The sequence below is a fragment of the Pongo pygmaeus genome, chromosome 13 (genome assembly GCF_028885625.2).
Source record: "Pongo pygmaeus isolate AG05252 chromosome 13, NHGRI_mPonPyg2-v2.0_pri, whole genome shotgun sequence".
NCBI classification, from domain to species: domain Eukaryota; kingdom Metazoa; phylum Chordata; class Mammalia; order Primates; family Hominidae; genus Pongo; species Pongo pygmaeus.
In genome coordinates, this window is record NC_072386.2 from 51,964,940 (window position 1) to 51,978,817 (window position 13,878).

Consider the following 13,878-nt stretch of genomic DNA (forward strand, 5'->3'; position numbering starts at 1 on the left):
GCTTGTAACTGCCATGGAATGTTAAATTCACATGGACCTTAACTTTGAATCTTTTCAAGTAGATATTTGTAGACTATTGCTTTCAATTCCACAGGGCTGCAAATCTGAAGTTCCAGTCTAATTCTAAGCTCATTTGCACTGCATCAAATCTTAAGTCAGTGATATACATTCACACTATAAATTATACACTGACCAACAGGGTAACTTTACTCGATGGAATTATCCATTTAAATAGCTGGGTATAGAATGATTACTAAAGAAAGTAGCTTAAAAATGAACATATAATAAATAATATATAATAAATAAAATATAATACATGAACCATAACTAAGCCTTAATGTGAAAGGACAGGATTCACCAAAAGACATGGAAGGACACCAAGCCTAAGGAAAGCAGCACTTACCAGTCTGTAGAGGCCCATCGGTCCACTGCATGGAGCCCTGTCTTTATGTTCTGTAACATCTCTCCATCTACCTCTGAAGACTGTGTAATAACCAAAATCTGATTGATTACTGAGGATTCTCTAAGAATCAGGCCTATAACGATGCACCAGTCTAGGCACCCTGCCTCCATGAAAATGTGTAGCAAATACCTAAATATAAGCAGAAACAAAATGATTTATGCTAAGGAAGATCTATAAGATGTACAGAAGTGCAATGATTATTAGGAGAGTAGCCCTATACCTATTTGCCCAAATACTCTGAATAGGCATTCTGTGATTTCAAATAGCCAAGAAACTCACCGAAGCTGGACCTGGGATTTATGAGGCCCTTTACTGGCCAACTCCATGGAAATGTGCTCCAGCTCTGACTGAGTTAAACTGAGTGTAGAGAAATTTTCATCCACCACTGTCCAGTCTCCATCCACCATGGAGCTACTTTCAGTCAAGTCTGTGGCTGAACCAATACTGCATTCATCACCTGATGAAGAATTGCCAAAAGTTACAACCAACTTCTTGGAGAAAATATATTTTCCTTTAATTTTAAATATTAGCTGTTCCTCAGATGTTGATTTCTCAGGATCTTGAAACTAAAACATGAAATCCATGGCTAAAATTACCATGTGAACATAGAAGACATTTAAAGAAAGAATTAGATAACCGACATTATGTACCTTTAGATGGAAAAATATACTAACACCACCTATGAAGCAGTCTTCCCCACCTCCCTCAATAAAATCTAGCTAGAGTTTGACCAAGTCTTTACATTCAGCTACTACAGGAAGTAGAGGAAACTGTTAAACTAAACCATGAAGATGTAATAAGCAAAATTATTATTGTGAGAAAATCCACAAAACCAAATTTCTTCCATGAATAAACTGCAAGGAAGGGAAAAGGAGAGGGTGGGGGAACATCCACTTAAAAAGAGAATTAAGAACACAATCACAATATGTGAACCTTATTTAAATCTTAACCTATACAAAATTATGATGCCTATGAAACAATTAGAAATCTGAATACTTAATGGATATTTGATGGTACCAAGGAATTATCAAATTTTTATAGGGATGATAATGGTATTTTGGTCATAATTCTTAAAGAGTCCTTGTAGGAAAAATACTGAAGTATTTATAGATAATATGTCATGGATTTTCTTCAGTTAATACAAGAGTGGGGAGGTACACCAAACATGTGGCCATTAGTGATGTAAGCTGAGTGATGGCCACATGGGGGAGGGAGGGGAACCCACTATATTATTAACCATACTTTTTAATATATTTGAAATTATCTCTTTAAAAAAGTTTTCTAAAGTAATGGCACCATCTCACACCCATCAGGATGACTACTATCAAAAAACTGAAAGTGAGTGTTGGTGAGATGTGGAGAAAATAGAACCCTTATCCACTGCTGATAACTTAAAATGGTGCAATTGCTATGGGAAACATTACGGCGATTCCTCAAAAAAAATGCAAGTAGAATTATGACCCAGCAATCCCATTTCTGCATATATATACCCAAAATAACTGAAAACAGAGTCTCACAGAAATATTATATACCCACGTTCATAGCAGCATAATTCACAATAGCCAAAAGTAAAAGCAACCCAAGTGTCCATCATCAGAAGAATACACAAAACGTGGTACCTGCATACAAAGGAATAAAACATGCTCCAAAAAGATGAACATGAGGACATTTATGCTAAGTGAAATAAGCTGGTCAGAAAAAGACAAACACTATATGATTTCCTTATATAAAGTACCTAGAATAGTCAAATTCAGAGAGAAAAAATAAAATGGTGGTTGCCAGTGGCTGGGGGAAGAAGGGATGGGGAGTTCTTGTTATTAAATAACACATACAGAGTTTTCGTTTTGAAGATGAAGAGCATTCTGGAGGTTGATTGCAGAACAATGTGGGCGTAATTAACACTACAAACTGCTTAAAAATGGTCAAGCTGTTAAATTGTGTATTCTACCACAATTTAAAACAAAACTAATGAGATCTGTAAGCCTCCTCACATAGCAGAAGCTCAGGTAATAGTGATGACAGACTGATAATCAAACATTAGACAAATGCCTGGCCACTAAAAAAACTGCAAACTCAGACAAATTGTTGTTTAAGCTTCTATACTGTATAACCCTATGCCAACACAAATTGCTTCAAAACCTCTTCAGTTTGTGATTTACCCATTACTATAGAGCAGAGGTTGGTGTACATTTTTTTGTAAAAGGGCCAGATAGTAAATATTACAAGCTTTTAAGGCCAAGAGGCAAAATCAAGGATATTATGTAGGAACTTTATTCCTAGGATATTTATTTTGTTCACATAAAATAAATATGGCAAAGTACACATAAAACATTTATTTTATGTTCACATAAAATAGATATGGCAAAGTACAGTCAAGGCCAGTTTGGCCTTGTTCTACAAACTTGTTCTACAAACTTTCTACCTCTCCAGTGGATACAAACGGTTAATCCTCCATCACTATAGAAAAAGGGTGAAGGTCTATCTCTGAAGTGCTATAGCACATAAACTTTCTTCAAAGGAACTGAAGAAGAGCTAGGATTTAAAATGACATTTACCTTTATTAGATAAAGGTGACAAGAAGGCATCTTGCATTTGTGGTCCATGGGATGAAGCTGTGTCTATCTCATGATGGGTGGGGCCAATGTTGCTGAGCCAGCTCTGACTTCGCTGGATGTTGGAGATGCCAGCATCCATCTCAAGGTTTAAAAATGGGTCAGCTGATTGAGACTTTAACAGCTGCTCTCCCACTGCAGAGTGGGTCCGAAAACAAAAAATGGAGGAAGAAATTGAAGATGCACACACTGACATTTTCAATTCAGCTCTTTTAGCTTCCCCCACCTGCCTACCCAGTAAGAACAGTTCAAAGGCAATTACTGTCCTATACTGTATCAGCCACCCCAAAACTAGAGACATGGGATTGTGTAACAATGGACTGACCATACAATACCACCTAACAGTTATATCATCTTATCTCTTACTGGAGCTAGGCAAAACTTTATTATGTTGATCTTCTAAGTGATTTGCTTTGGCTCTTAAGATAACATGAAGTTTCCAAATGCCAAAGTTAAAAGTTTTGGTTTCAATATTCATAAATAGTAATAATTAGAACAGTCTTCATAAAAAGACCTGAATTTAAAAACTTTAAATTTTTATTTCACCAAAATGTACACTTTCAGTTTGTCCTCTCCTAGTTTAGAAGGTGGCCTTACTGTTCCCCTGGAATGAGTTCTGTCAGCTTACTCTGAGGTCCATGTCTATCTCATTCCAGAACTCCTTCCCACAATAACATAAGCATGGCAGCTTTTATATTCAGGCAGTTCTCAACTTCTTTATAATCCAAGAATGATTAGATTTTTGAATTAGACTTCAAGGTCACAAGACTTAGAGACATAGGTTCTACTTTATTTACATCTTTGGTCAAACAGTGGGCATTCCAACTCATGTACAAAAAGTTGGCTTTTATCCATTCCTAAGTTTGGAATGAAAATAATTCCTTGACTATCAACTAATAGCAAAATGTGTAAATACATGGAGTAAAATACAATTCTCCTTGTACAAGTGACATGAAGTCTACATTACCAGTTCGGTATTTTCCATTTTTGAAAGGAGAACTGATAGAAGAGGCTGGGATGATTGGAAGTGGCCACAGGAAATCTTTGTGGAGTCTCTTCAGAGCTATTACAAAGTTGTCTACCCGGGCAGCTCGGGTACGTTCCTTGCATAGCCAACTAATTAGTTCAAAGCCCAGCTGGGCTGCAAAGCAGCCAAGGTCCTTTAACCTCACATCTTCTAAGAGGCGCCGAGCATGTCTCCAGAGCATCATGTCAATATACATGTTCTCAGCACAGTCACTGTCTTTGCTCCATCTGTAAGTGGAAACACAAGAAAGCTACAGAATAATCTTTACTGGAGGATTTCACATACTTATTACGCAGAGGTACTGATAAAGCTGACAAGGAGATAAGAGATCCAAGATCTAATTCTGATTGACAATGAAGATAAAGTATCAACGCTTCTCCTCCGTGTTACACCACAACCCTCGGAACACAGTAGGCTAAGACACATTTGTAGAATGAATACAGGGAACAGGAAAAGGGGGATGGAAGAAGTCAGACCAGGAGGCAGGTGATGGGTGGCTGACGGAAATAAAGGCAGCAAACCTGTATGCTGTATTTGAAAAGCCCAGTGAAAAGAGGGAAGGAGAGCACATCAAAGAAACTAAGGATAGAGAGGCAAAGTGAAATTAAATTTCTCAGTGTGAGTCATGCAGACATATGAAAAGAAAACCAACTTTTTTTTTCTTAAATGACAAGGTTTCACAATGTCACCCAGTCTGGAGTGCAGTGGTGTGATCATAGCTCACTGCAACCTCAAACTCCTGGGCTCAAGCTATCTTCTGCACCTCAGCCTCCCAAGTAGCTGGGACTACAGGTACTTGCCACCATGTCTAGCCAATGTATTTTTATTTTTGCAGGGATGGCATCTTGCTGTGTTGCCCAGGCTCATCTTGAACTCCTGGCCTCAAGCAATCCTCCCACCTTGGCCTCCCAAAGTGCTGGAATTATAGGTGGGAGCCACCTTGCCAGTCCTGAAACCAATTTTTAAAAATTACAACTTGACTAAGTATAGTCTCTTGTTCCTGACTCACATGAGCTAATGTGGGGGAACTGGTTTGCTAACTGGATAATGTGGTGCTTTAAGTGATAGGCAGTTTAGTGGTGAGGTAAAGAGCCTAGTCTCTGGTGCAGTACTGCCTGGATTCGGATCTTGGCTCTGCCACTCATTTGTTGTGTGAACATAACTAAGTTTATTTTCCTAGGCCTCTGTTTCTTCATCTATACAATGTGGATAACCCTCATAGAGTTGTTTAAAATAGGACCTATGTATGTAAATGCTTAGAATAAGGCCTGGCATGTAGTAAGCACTTGTTAAAAAACAGTAAAACAGGCCGGGCGTGGTGGCTCATGCCTGTAATCCCAGCACTTTGGGAGGCAGAGGCAGGAGGATCACCTGAGGTCGGGAGTTTGAGACTAGCCTGACCAATACGGAAAAACCCTGTCTCTACTAAAAATACAAAATGAGCCAGGCGTGGTGGTGCATGCCTGTAATCCCAGTTACTTGGGAGGCTGAGGCAGAAGAATCGCTTGAACCTGGGAGGCGGAGGTTGCGATGAGCTGAGATCAAGCCATTGCACTCCAGCCTGGGCAACAAGAGCGTAACTCCATCTCAAAAAACAAAAAACAAAAAAACCCAGTAAAACATGACAATAACAAACGTTCAATAAGCTCTCACTATGTGCCCAAGCACGGTAGTAAGAATATAAACATATGTTCATGTTATCCTGGGGGGGAAAAAAAAGATAATATGAACAATATAAAACAAAGGATTAGGTAAGGAAAAAAATGAGACAACAACATAAGAACATAGGAAGGAATACATAGGCCTCACAAACCAGAGGAAATTCTCATGATTTTATAATGTTAGTGTGAATTCACAGTCATCTCTCAGAAGACAATATCCCATCTATGGGTGATAGCAGTTTCAGTCTCCAGCATACAATTCATTTGGCTCCCCCACTGTGTAATAACTTCTCTAATCAATAGGTCACAGGAGTGTCAAATGCATTAGCACTAAATTTTTATCTAAAGGTATAATTAGAAGGAAAGGTAAAATTACTGACTTTAAGAAGGCTTTTGGATTACCTACAGATTTATCTATCTTCCTTTTAGTCCTCTATCATCAGAGGTAATTTAAAAGTTTGTTGCATTTTCAAATCAAAACCACAACGCGATGCCACCTTACTCCTGCAAGAATGACCATAATCAAAAAACAGTAGATGTTGGCATGGATGTGGCCATCAGGGAACACTTCTACACTGCTGGTGGGAATGTAAATTAGTACAGCTGCTATGGAAAACAGGGTGGAGATTCCTTCAAGAACCAAAAGTAGAACTACCATTTGATCCAGCAATCTCACTACTGGGGATCTACCCAGAGGAAAAGAAGTCATTATTCAAAAAAGATACTTGCACACACGTTTATAGCAGCATAGTTCACAATTGCAAAATCACGGAACCAACCCAAATGCCCATCAATCAACGAGTGGATAAAGAAACTGTCGTATATACGTATATATGATGGAATACTACTCAGCCATAAAAAGGAATGAATTAACAGCATTTGCAATGACCTGATGAGATTGGAGAATATTATTCTAAGTGAAGTAACTCAGGAATGGAAAACCAAATGTAGTATGTTTCTCCCTGATATGTGGGAGCTAAACCATGAGGACGCAAAGGCATAAGAATGATACAATGGACTTTGGGGACTTGGGGGAAAGGCTGGGAGGGGGCAAGGGATAAAAGACAACAAATATGGTGCAGTGTATACTGCTTGGGTGATGGGTGCACCAAAATCTGACAAATCACCACTAAATAACTTCTTAATGTAACCAAATACCACCTGGACTCCAGTAACTTATGGGAAAAAACAAGTTTGTAGCATTTGGCCGGGTAAGGTGGCTCACGCTTGTAATCCCGGCCCTTTGAGAAGCAGAGGCAGGTGGATCCTTGAGGCCAGGAGCTCGAGACTAGCCTGGGCAACATGTTGAAACCCCGTCTCTACTAAAAATAAGAAAATTAGCCGAGTGTGGTGGCACATGCCTGTAATCCCAGCTACTCGGGTGGCTGATGCAGGAGAATCACTTGAACCTGTGAGGCGGAGGTTTCAGTGAGCTGAGATGGTGCCACTGCATTCCAGCCTGGGCGACAGAGTGAGACTCTGTCTTAAACAAGTTTGTTATATTCAGAACAGGTACATCAAGATCTATTCCAGAAAAAGGGGCAGAAACTATTCAGAGGGTACTGAAGTGAACTTGGGAGGAAGAAAAAAGGGAAGCCTTCTGTGTGGTCTCTGCTTTTTGGGAATGGAAAAAGAAACTGCAATTGGATTAAATAGTTGTTTCCATTAAGACCTAATTTTGTAAATGTCTTGAAATGCAATGTGTCATGAATGCCCAAAAAGCAGTAATGGCTCTTTATTATTTTACCTTTTTCCAGAGGGACCAGATGGCATACTTAGTGTTTTCTGTAAACTGAATTTACTGGGAGGAACATTTTCAGCTGACTGGGATAAACTGATGCTTCGATTCCTGAAGAACTCAAATCCACCACTTGAACTGGGTTCCTAGGATTACAGACAATATGCAGTACCATTAAAGAAAGATGCTATGTAGGTGTATGGCCTAGAGAAGATGTATAACTTTTGCAACTAACCTGAGCTGTGGGTGTGGATGGAGGTGTCTCAGATTCTCCAGAGCCAATGGCTTTAAGAAATCGAATCATGTGTCGACAAAGGTCCCACTTGCCTTGTTCTAGTGCTGTGTTGAATAGAAGGGTAGCATGTTGCCTACTTACTGCAGGGACTTCCATATTCTACAAAAAACAACCAGGACAGCATTCTTTTTATACTACACAATTTGGGAAGATAATAGCAATTCTTTATCTCTAGTTTTCTAAACTCAAAGAATGTAGCCACACCACCACAGGGGTTAGTTTAATAGTAAGATTAAAAAGTACTATACAAGGAAAAGCGAGGCAAGTACTCTTCTGGTGTAGGTAAACTATAATTTATTAAACTCCCACTACATGCCAGATACCATACATATACTTTAAGTCATTATTTCATTTATTTCTCCCAGTGACTCTGCAGATAAGCATATCATTTGTATTTTACAAGTGAGGAAACTGAGTTAAGTAAATTGTTGAAGATCAGCAGAAAAGGAAGAAAAAAAAGGGAGGTTCGCCCGACTCCAAAAAAGGTCAGGTCTGTCTCCTGTTGCAGAGTTTTCTGAGGATGTGACTAAAATCTCTGCTTTGGGCAATAGCAAGTAGTAAAGTTCTGCTGCACATTCAGAATCCTCCATTTTTCTTTCACAAATTTAACCTGCCTATCTTGGTCTTTATGGAAAGGTGCCTAATAGACAACTGTAATTGTAGTTATTATCTGCCAATCCATAGCAACTTAGAAATTCTGTTGCAGAAAAAATTACATTGTCAGGGAGATACAGTGAAGTTGCAAGGAGTGACCCGGAACCAAAAAACAGCTGCATTTATTTTGATTCTATTTTTAAAACCCCATGTCTTTTTCTTTAGGGTTAGCCATGGAATCATACTTCAAGGCCACCTGGCCTCTACTTGTGAGTGTCTCCTCTGGTTTCAGTCCATTGTCATGAAGCAAAGAAGCTGACAGGAAATCTGCTTCAGGCAGAGATTCAAACCAGGTTTATGGTTAGCTGCTTATTATCAATGAAAACAACTTTGCAGTAACTGGAAAGAATCTTTAAGTGTAGCCTATCAAATAACCAACTGTCAAGCCCTTTTGTCAAATATCTAATGAAATAAATTTTCAGGAGTTGCAAAGAAGCCATTATTTTGAGAAAAACTGTGTGCTATGAGGATCTTTGCTGTGGCAGGCCTAAGCCTTCTCAGCTTGCTTTGGGGAAGACTAGCTCAAGGTGCTCTGTTATGACCATGCTCTAATAAGTGTCCCCTCAGCAACCCACACTGAAAGGAAACAAATCTAGTGTTGTGGGAAGCTCAGACTCACTAATATCTCAAATAATACTTTCTTTGCTATGTTTCTTATGTAATATTTCAATAATCTTATGTAATATTTCTTACATGTTCCTATTACATGTATTCTAATATACATATTAAATTTCTTCAATATATTAAATTTTCAAAATACTACTCTGAACTCATTAATCTGTTTTAGGCCTATTTATGGACAATGGAAAAAATATCTCTGCAATGTTACTTTATGACATTCAAAGGAATCTGTCTGAATTCTTCCAAATTAAAGATATAAACAGAAAATTTGACTATGAATTCCTTAAACACAATCATGGTGTCAAAATAGGACATTTCTATTTTTCTAAGTTTAAGCTCATTAATTCTTCCGCTTTATAAGAAGAGAATTGTTACCTGTAAGATAATAAGGTAAGAGGCAGCTGTGTCCAAATCCTGAGCCATCAAACATTCCTCAAACAAGTCCTTAGGGTTTCCAACAGCTGCAAAAAGGTAATTCCATAGGGCATATTCGGTCTTCCTGGCACAATGGACAACTGTCTGCAGGAAGAGGGGGAACTCAGTGATAAATTTTGCTACAGTGGGAAGCAGAGGGTCGGGAATGGGCTCCCGTGAGGTAGCTTCTTCTTCCAGTACTTCATGGAGCATGAGCTCCAGCACATGAGGGAAGTAAGGTAATGTGGCACAGGACTGGGCCAAGAGCAAGGCTTGCTCCCCAAGGTTTCTGACCAGAAGTTGACGTAGAATGTGGTGGAGGTAGATCTGAGAGGTTCTCTCCACAACACAGAAAGGGAAGAGCACCTCCAGCTGTTCTCTAGCATTGTTCCGAGTATACAAAGAATCATAGAGCAAAGTGTCATTGACAGCACCAAGGACTAAAGCATCTTCAAACAGAACAGCTAGCGGGTAAATGTTGATGTGGAAAGGCAGCATGATCCGCTGGGACAAGAAGGAATGGGGCTTGCGGTGATCCCTAGGGAAGAGAGGGAGCCAAACTTTCATCCCTGAACCACCACAGCTCAGCCAGAGGGCCTCCAGAAGGTGACGTTTCTGTTTATTTGCTCGACACGTTGTCCAGACATTTTCAACAGACTGGGCTAGTACAACAGGAGGACAGAATGGCAGCTGGAGAAGGAGAGACAATAATCAAGTTGTTTTCCTATTAAATCTGCAGGTTCTTAAGTTCCTAGGTACTAGTTTACTAAGTCTTTCAAATGATAGTATAATACTTTTTTGGGAAAAGCAAAGGGATCTAATTAGAATTAGAGTTAATAAAAGTATCCTGGCCTTTTAAAGTATATACACTTAAATCTGAAAACAAAACACCCCATGAACTTCACCAGTCTATCGCTATTTTTTCCATTAGAATTCGCAATGAATGATGCCTAAGCAGTAACATATGGAGTATGGAACATTTCATGATCATTTTGGGACCTTATCCTCCAGTCAGTCAGTCTTACACCCAGAGGCTTAAGACTAATTTTATGGACTTAATTTCTCCTTTCCAAATCATAAAATACTCTTCTCTTAAATTCTTTCATTCCTTCATCCTCATCCCATACCTTCTTAATGTTTGAAAAGAAATGACTTGTACTTTACTCACAAGTTTCCTTTGGTTATTAGGGTTACTGTCCTTCTCCCGGATCTGTGGGCCTGACCTGTCCCTCTGCATCATGATGAGCTGTCCTGCCAGGTTTAACATAATGCTCTCTGCACCACGAGCCTGAAATTTAAGAAAAAGCAGCTAAATTCATACTTTTGTATCGGTATGCTTTCCGCATCTCCCCCCAATCCATAATGTTTATAGGTTAAACAATCTACATTATTTATTGAGGTTGTACTATGTATAGCCATTCTGCTAGGTTCTGTGGGAATACAAGGAGCTTTCTGGCTAGGATGGTACAAAGCCTGACACATAATGCAATTAATGAACACCACCAGTGACATATGATTGAGGGCAGAGTTGAATTATCCTGAAAAAGCTAAGAGAACTTCAGAAGTTTATAAAAATGAGAGATCACTTCAGTGATCTAGCTGCTATAACAACAGAAAGTTTAAAAGATGTGGTGAACCTGACAGATGAGGAAGACATACACGAGTGGGAGAGTAAGGGTTGGTACTCTAATGGAAGTGTGCAATGAAAACGAAGACATGGAACTATTGGGAAAGTGAGAACAGTCTGGCTAGACTAGGGACATTATGAGAACAAAGCTGGATGGTAACAGACCTTCAAGGAGGATTCAGAAAGCCAGGTAAAAGAGAGCAGGAAAGAAGCCACTACTTATGGTTCTTGAATAAGACAGTTATTTAAAAAATCAGAGTTAATCAGGATAGGTTACTGAGGAGAGGCAGATTTCATGGGTGTTGACTTCAGAAATGAGGAAATAGTCTGCCTTTTTATAATGAAAAATTTCAATCAAACCTCAGAGAGCCTAGTATAATGATTTCCTATTGAGCCCTATCACCCAACTTAAACCATTATGCACATTAAACTTTGAGCAGCCCTGTTTTAAAAGGCATCTCAGATATCAAGTCATTTCCATCTGTAAAGAGGAAGGAACATTTTGGTTAAAAAAAATAGAACTTACTGCTATCCCAGACATGAAAGGTAGAAAAAGAGATGAACCAAAGACGATTTCCAGGTTAGCTGAGGTGCTAGAGAAGTTGAAGTTATTATCAGTGATAGAAGACAGGAAGAGAAATTAGACAAGGGAAAACCAAAGAGTTTCCCTTTTTCTTTCTGGTTCATTTAATTTGAAAAAATAAAAAAAAAAATCTTAAGACTTCCAAGTAAAAATGTGAGCAATGACTAAATCAGAGATGACTGTACCAGCATCAGAAGCTTAAAGGTGAGGCTGGGCCAGGTCGGACGTGGTGGCTCACACCTGTAATCCCAGCATTCGGTGGGAGGCTGAGGTGGGTGGATCACGAGGTCAGGAGTTCAAGACCAACCTGGCCAAAATGGTGAAACCCCGTCTCTACTAAAAATACAAAAATAAGCCGGGCATGGTGGCAAGCGCCTGTAATCCCAGCTACTTGGGAGGCTGAGGCAGGAGAATCGCTTGAACCCGGCAGACGGAGGCTGCAGTGAGCCAAGATTACACCACTGCACTCTAGCCTGGGTGACAGAGCAAGACTCCGTCTTAAAAAAAAAAAAAAAAAAAAAAAGAGGCTGGTAAACTGAAGGAGACAGACAGATGTTTCTCAGGCACAGTAGCCAGGGAAAAAAGAGCAGTGGGCCATCACTTGAGCTTTTGGAAGACAAAAGAGAAACAGGGAAGCACAATGCTATACATGCTATATAAACAGAAGGAAAGAATTTCAGGGAGGAAAGAGTGACTATTCAAAACTTGTGGGATTGTGTCCCAGGCTTTGCTGCATGCTGGCTGGCTGAATTTAAGCTACCAATTATCATTTAGGGTTCATCAAGAAAACAGCAGCCACCCTATATATTCTAGTTGCAAAATACTTGGCTATACAAACTACTCTTGCTTACTGCTTTCAGATTCTACAGAGGATTATGTATAAAGAAATGACTAAATAAAAAAATTGGGTATCTATCCAGAAAGTAATTTGGAGGTATGAGAAGCGAACATGGAATTTAGGTGTGTGGGAACTAGAAGAGTCAGACACCTGGATAACAGTAAAATGTAGCTAGATGGCAGAGGAAAAAGAAAAAGACACAAACACCTGCAGCAAAACAGCATGACTGGGGATTGCATACACTAAAACACTTCAAAAGACCTTAAAGGCATTTACTGTAATTCACCACAATATGAGTAATGTTTATAATGACTACCTTAAGTTTTAAGATGGTAGATTTCACATTTCATACTAATTCATTAAAAAAGTACACTTCTCTTTTCTTCAGTGAGTGGGTATTATCAGTATCCGATCTTAGTATTCAACACTTTCTGATAATGTTAAAGATGACTGCAACAGCACTCTCAGGCAACTTTAATAAAGCTTTCAGAAAAAGCAAGGGCTACCTGTATGCCCAAAATCCTAAATTTGAAGGAACCCCAAACTCAATCTCTTACCCTAAAGAAACCCCTGGCAGATGATTCTCTAAGAGAGTTTCAGTAACAAGGAGCTCACTCTCATGGAGAGACTATCTTGCTGTTGAAGAGTTTTCACTGTTACTACTATTTTTTTTGAAAACTTTAGTATTAAATGAAAACTTACTTTGCTCTAGCATTCTTTGTCTTCCCTCTATGGTAATCAGTCAATTTTAACTTCTTAATCTGCTCTAGCCAAATTAAGCACCTTCTCTTTGTAAAAGGCCCTCTCAAAATATGGTATCCAGGACTACTGATGCCACTGGTTGCCTACTCTATCTGGGATATATAAGAGTCCTTTTTTAAATATGAAAACTTTAAACATAATTAAAAGTATGGAGAATAGTATAATGAAATTTCACACTGCCATTATCCAGATTCACAATTATCAAGATATTCCTTATGTGCTCCATCCATCCCTTATTTTTTTTTCAGTTTTGTCAGAGTATTTTCAATTAAGATATGCTACCCATTTTACTTCTACATATTTAATATGCGTTCCTAAAATATATGGGCATCTGCTTACATAGCTACAATGCTAGCATCACATCCAATAAAATTTACAATTATTCCCTACTTTCTCTTTCCATTAGTATTTAAATATCCCTAATTGTTTCAACAGTGTCTTTTCATAGCTGGTTTGAATGAAGATACAAATGAGCTTACTGACTTGGTTCTGCAGGGTAGTGATTACCACATTTGCCTCACAAATGACTTTTACCCACTGCATTTGGTTTTTATGGCTTCAAAGTCTTATTTAATCTAGAAGA

General features: G+C 38.9%; 1 protein-coding gene across 8 annotated transcripts in view; it reads right to left on the bottom strand.

Moving 5' to 3' along the window:
- Positions 1-13,878, bottom strand: part of RIC1 (RIC1 homolog, RAB6A GEF complex partner 1) — a 181,886-nt gene that overhangs the window by 39,627 nt on the left and 128,381 nt on the right. For all 8 annotated transcript variants that reach the window (XR_008504533.2, XR_010123300.1, XR_010123301.1 and 5 more), the window contains 8 exons: positions 10,654-10,773; positions 9,447-10,175; positions 7,737-7,895; positions 7,511-7,647; positions 4,043-4,329; positions 3,019-3,210; positions 743-920; positions 404-592 (listed from right to left, as the gene is read on the bottom strand). Coding sequence is in view for 4 of the 8 variants with exons in the window: in XM_054500832.2 (XP_054356807.1) it covers positions 404-592; positions 743-920; positions 3,019-3,210; positions 4,043-4,329; positions 7,511-7,647; positions 7,737-7,895; positions 9,447-10,175; positions 10,654-10,773 (1,991 nt within the window). In the remaining 4 variants the exon portion in view is untranslated. The remainder of the gene's footprint in view (positions 1-403; positions 593-742; positions 921-3,018; positions 3,211-4,042; positions 4,330-7,510; positions 7,648-7,736; positions 7,896-9,446; positions 10,176-10,653; positions 10,774-13,878) is intronic.